The sequence below is a fragment of the Erythrolamprus reginae genome, chromosome 7, assembly GCF_031021105.1.
Source record: "Erythrolamprus reginae isolate rEryReg1 chromosome 7, rEryReg1.hap1, whole genome shotgun sequence".
Classification (NCBI taxonomy): domain Eukaryota; kingdom Metazoa; phylum Chordata; class Lepidosauria; order Squamata; family Dipsadidae; genus Erythrolamprus; species Erythrolamprus reginae.
In genome coordinates, this window is record NC_091956.1 from 19305797 (window position 1) to 19311228 (window position 5432).

A 5432-nucleotide genomic window follows, 5' to 3' on the forward strand; every position below is an offset into this window, starting at 1 on the left:
CCCACTTACATCCTTGTATTTTTCCTCTGACCTGACACTAGTTTGGAAAAGGTGCTTACTACAAACCAAGGAATTTCTTTAAATCTCAAAAGTAGGAGAAGTTAACTATGTGCAAAAGCCGGATAAATAAGCTCAGCCGCTTGTACATCACTCTGTTTGTTTAAAGACCTTCCTCAACTGTTGAGTTGCAAGATTTATTTACGCCTTCTCCAGTCGCAAAAAAAAGGAGAGAAGATTTGTTTATTGTCTCTGTTTCCAGTCCCCTATCTGGGTCTCCATCCCTTTTCCCGGTGACAGTGACAAAGAGGATTTAAACATCTGGATGCTGCTGCCCTAGGAGAGTTATCAAGAATGAGGCAGGAGATATTATTAAATTTAACACAGGTACAGCTTTAAGTCTTCCCTGTGAAAGAGATGAATAGAGAGATAGACTAGGCTTCCATACAAGGAGTTGTACTGAGTTTGAGTTGTGTGGGGGCCCGAGGAGTAGTACCCCCAACAGGTACTACTCCTCAGGCTGCACACAACAGGTGTAACAGGAATGGGAGGGAGGCTGACCCTGCCTGCCTGCGGTTAAGACAGATTACTCCTTTGCTCTCAGCTGTAGTTTACTTAACTATGGTTAATTATGCTGGCTGCGCCTCCCTCCCTCCAACCAAGCTCCCAAACAGGTCCAGCTGGGTGCCAAATCCAGCTGGCAGATGTAGCCAGGTTCTCCCCAACCTGCCTTCGGGATGCAGGCCCCTAACAAAACCGCAATTAGCTGGGATAAATTAAGGAAGAAGTCGAGCTCAACCCATCCCTGTCCTGCACAGGTGTGCAGCTGAAGATAAACAGAACGTGGGGTGGGATAGGGTGGCAGAAAACCTTCACCAAGAGGAAGAGGCACGATTTGGCTCTGTGGTTGTAGGGGGTTTGTGGGTGTGTGGTTGGGCAAACCCAAAGCTCCTTCGGGCTCTGTCTCTTGCAGCCTAGGACCCACTTCATCCATCCATTGGCCATCCAACCAATGCCCAGAGTTCCAAAGGGGGCCAAATGGAATTACCTGCCCAGTTCAGAGTGCGAATTCAGATCTCCTTGGAATACTTTTGCCCGAGCAGTAAATAAGGCTAGGCAAACCCACTCTATTGAGCTACACTTCTTGAACCACTTAACTATGCCCTAAAGGTGTGAGGCTGCCCAGCAATGGGGAATAGGAATGGAAGGGGTCAACCAATGCCCAGAGTTCCAAATGGGGCCAAATGGAATTACCTGCCCAGTTCAGAGTGCAAATTCAGCTCTCCTGGAATACTTTTGATAAAGCTAGACAAATCCACTCTATTGAGCTACATCTCTTGAACCACTTAACTCTGCCCTAAGGGTGAGAGGCTGCCAAGCAATGGAGAAAAGGAATGGGAAGGGTCTCCCTCTCTCCCTCCCACCCCCCGAGTTTGGGCTTGGGGGAGGGAGAAAAGGGTGGTCTTCTTACCTGGGGTGGGGTAGAAAACCTGCATCAAAGGACAATTTGGCTCTGTGATGGTGGGGGATTTGTGCAACCTGAAGCTCCTTGGGCTGGATGCCAGGCTCTGCTCTCTTGCAGCCTAGGACCCACTTCATCCATCCATTGGCCATCCAACCAATGCCCAGGTGCCAAATGGAATTACCTGCCTTGTTCAGAGTGCAAATTCAGCTCCCCTTGGAATACTTTTGCCCTAGGGGTAGATAAAGCTAGACAAACCCACTCTATTGAGCTACATCTCTTGAACCACTTAACTCTGCCAGAAGGGTGAGAGGCTGCAGAGCAATGGCGGGGAAAGGACTGGAAGGGGTTTCCCTTCCCCCCCCCCCTTTTTGAAGGAACAATTCCATCTGCTTGGGAGAGGGGGAAGAAGGATCGGTTTGCTTACCTGCTTGCTGTACTTGCTGCTGGCCTGACAGCTGTACTCGGAGCAGTGGTCCGACCCGATGGAGATGTTGTCCCCCGCGCCCACGAAGGTGTTGGCCGGCGGCAGGTCCTGCACCGCTTGGTGCTTTTTCCCGGCGGTGGGCGACTGGGGGTGAAGCTGGACGGTGGGCAAAGGCGAGCTGGATTTGTAATGCCGGGCCAAATCCGGGCTGCCCGGGCCGCCGTTGACGGAGCGGTAACGGCTCAAAGCCGGGCTGTCGGCGGCCGAGAGTTTCTCGTGGACGCTGTCGTAGCGTTGCCCGTTGGGCTTGGAGGCCTCGACGGTGACGATGCTGCTGTAGAGGGGCTGCTTCCCGCCTCCTTTCTTGCCCTTGCGGTCTTTCTTGGGCTTCTTGGCCTTGTCGTGGGGCTGGGGCGTGAAGAAATCCTCGTGGTCTTTCTTGCCGCTTCGTAGCCGCCGTGCTTGCCCTTGGAACGGCAGTAGCGAGCCAGGACCACCACCAGGATCAGGAAAACCACCGCCATCACGCCGGCCACCACGCCGACCACGATGCTCAGCCGCTGCTTGCTCAGCTCGTAGCTCGGGTCGCCAGCGATATCCCGCCCGAGCGGCGTGTGCAGACTGCGCGCCACTTGGCTCTCCACGGCGCTCGCGTTGGCCAAGCTCTCGTTGACAAAGACGTGAAGCAAAGCCGTGGTGGCTTGGGGCGGCTGGCCGCTGTCGTTGACTTGGACCACCAGCCGGTGCAAGCCGTAGTGTTTGGGGGCCAGCTTGGCCACCAGAGAAACCACCCCGCTGGACGGGTCGATCTCGAAGAGTTTGAACGGGTTGCCGCCCACCAAGTGGTAAGTCAACTCGGCGTTCTGGCCGGCGTCCGCATCCGCGCTTGGACGGTGGCCACCACGTAGCGGGGGTTGGAGGAAGGCGGCAGGAGGTTGACGGAGCTGTTGGCCGGAGAGGTGACGGCCGGAGCGTTGTCGTTCTCGTCCATGACGAAGAGCGAGACGGTGGCCGTGGCCGAAAGCGCCGGCTCGCCTCCGTCCACCGCTTTGACGCGGAAGGTGTAGCTGGTTTGAAGCTCGCGGTCGAACGACACGGTGGAGTAGATGGTGCCCGTGTCGTTCTCGATGGAGAAGATGCCCGGCTCGACGGGTCCCAGCGGGGAGAAGCCGGGCTCTTGCGCCCCGGGTTGGATGGCCAAAGTCAGCTGGGCATTGCGCCCTTTGTCAGCATCCATGACTGTCACCATGCCCACGGGGCTGTTGGGCTGCAGGTTCTCCTTGACGTAAAAGGTGAAGACGTCCTGCATGAAGCGGGGCTCGTTGTCGTTGCGGTCCGCCACCCGCACCACCACCAAAGCCGAGCCTTGCAAGGGGGGCACCCCTTTGTCGCGGGCCGTGATTTGGAACTCGTAAGTGTCCCGCTGCTCGCGATCCAGCACCGCCTGGACGCGCACATCGCCCGAATCCGGGTCGATGGTGAAGAGGCCCGCGGGTGCCTCGGCAGCCAGAGGAGAAGGCTCCAAGGAGTAAGCCAACTCCGCGTTCTTGCCGCTATCCGCGTCCGTAGCCAAGACGGTAGCCACCCGCTCGCCCGGGGCGTTGTTCTCCGGGAAGGGCACCTCCAGAACGGGCTGGCCGAAAACGGGAGGGTTGTCGTTGGTATCCGCCACCCTGACCAGCAGCGAGTTGTTGCTGGAGAGGCTGGGGCTGCCCGAGTCCACGGCCACGATGACCACGTTGTAATCGCGCAGGGCCTCGTAGTCCAGCGGGGCCGAGGTGTGGAGGAAATACTTGCGCTTGTTCTGCGGCTCGCCCTCGCCTTCGCTGGCCGGTTTGAGCTGGAAGGGCACGTCGCCCACCACCGTGCAGGTCACCACGCCGTTCTCGCCCTCGTCGCGGTCTGAGACCTGCACCAAAGCAATGGGGGTGTCCACTAGGACGTCTTCGGCCACCGTGGCCACCCCGTCGCGCAGCGGGATGCGCCCGATCTTACGGATGTCGATGGTGGGCACGTTGTCGTTCTCGTCGCGGATGGTGAGCACCACGGTGGCCTTGTCGTTCTTGGGCGGCTGGCCGCGGTCCCGGGCCATGACGCTGAAGCGGAGCTGGCTCACCTCCTCGCGATCGATGCGGTGCAGGACGCTGAGCCAGCCCGACGCCTCGTCGAGGCGCAGCAGCCGCCGGACCGACTCGGTGGCCGCGCCGAAAACGTACTCGATCTGGCCGTTGACCCCGGCGTCGGAGTCGGCTGCCCGCAGCTGGAGGATCGGCGTGCCGGGGCTGCTGTTCTCGGCCAGGTCGGCCTCGTAGACGCTCTTCTCGAAGCGGGGGCTGTTGTCGTTCACGTCGGTGATCAGGACGCGGAGGATGGCCTGCGAGGAGCGCGCCGGCTCGCCCCCGTCCCTCACCCGCAGGCTCAGCTCGTAGGAGTCCCTCTGCTCGCGATCCAAAGCCCCCTTGACGATCAGCTGCGGCTGCTTCTCGCCGTCGGGCGTGTCGGCCACCTGCAGCTCGAAGACGCTACTCCGAGCCGGCCCGTCCGTCTCCTGCCTCCGCTTGCCACCGCCGGGATAGAGGGCCCCGTCGGTGGCGGAAGAGACGACTTGGGAGCCCCCTCGCCTGCCGGGGGCCTCCCCTCCGGGCTCCTGCAGCAGCTCGTAACGATCGATGCCGTTGCGCCCGAAGTCCCGGTCGGTGGCGGTGGGGAGCAAGTAGAGGGTTCCCACCGGACGGTTCTCCTCGACGGTGAGGGTGAGCACCGGCGAAGGGAAAGTCGGCGTGTTGTCGTTGATGTCCAGGATGATCACCCGGCCCTCGAAGAGGTCCACCCAGCTCTGCGAGGGCCCGATCACCGACACCTCGAAGTCCAGGAAGCACTCGTTCTCGTCGAAGATCATTTGGCACTGCGGCAGCTTCTCCCGGTCGATGCGCCGCTCGGTGGTGCTCAACTCGCCGTCATGTTGTCGATTTTCAAGTACTCCGAGCCGGATTCCAAGCTGAACGTTACCTCGCCCGAGCCGGTCACGATGCCCAGATCCGAAGCCACGTTGCCGATCCGGATGTCGGCCGGCCCTTCCTCGGCTAAGCGGTACCGCAAGACTTGCTTGGCCCCGGCCAGGCTGATCCAAAACGGCGGCGGCAAGAGCAGCAGCAACCAGCAGCAGCAACGGCGGCAGCAGGAGCGCGGTTGCGCCAAACCCAAAAGCGCCGGCATCTTCCACATCTCCCAGGACAGGGACCCTGCCAACACCAGCACCCCACCCGCCTTCCCCAAGACCGAAGACACCCCCCCAAAAAAACCCCGGCAGCCCTTGGAGAGGGAACTGCCGTTGCGCACCTTCCCAGAGAGAGATGGGGAGGAAAGAAGGGAGAAAAAAAATATTAAAAAAAAAAACCCTCGGCGACGAGTTGAAGTTCAATTATAAAATCCTTTTGCCGGCTGTAGCCAAAAAAACTTCGCTTCCATCCTCTTTGGTGCAATCAGGTAAAAAAAAAAAGGAGAAAAAGGAGGTGGAGGAAAAGCCGGGGATGGGGTGCGCGCCTC

The 5432-nt window shown here is 59.2% G+C and overlaps 1 protein-coding gene across 1 annotated transcript in view; it reads right to left on the reverse strand.

Annotated features, from left to right (window-relative positions):
• Positions 1-4913, reverse strand: part of LOC139170220 (protocadherin-7-like) — a 74547-nt gene extending 69634 nt beyond the window's left edge. The window contains 3 exon segments of the mRNA XM_070757126.1: positions 1887-2332; positions 2335-2769; positions 2772-4913. Coding sequence (XP_070613227.1) covers positions 1887-2332; positions 2335-2769; positions 2772-4785 — 2895 coding nt within the window. The 5' untranslated portion in view covers positions 4786-4913.
• Between the last annotated feature and the right edge of the window lie 519 nt (positions 4914-5432).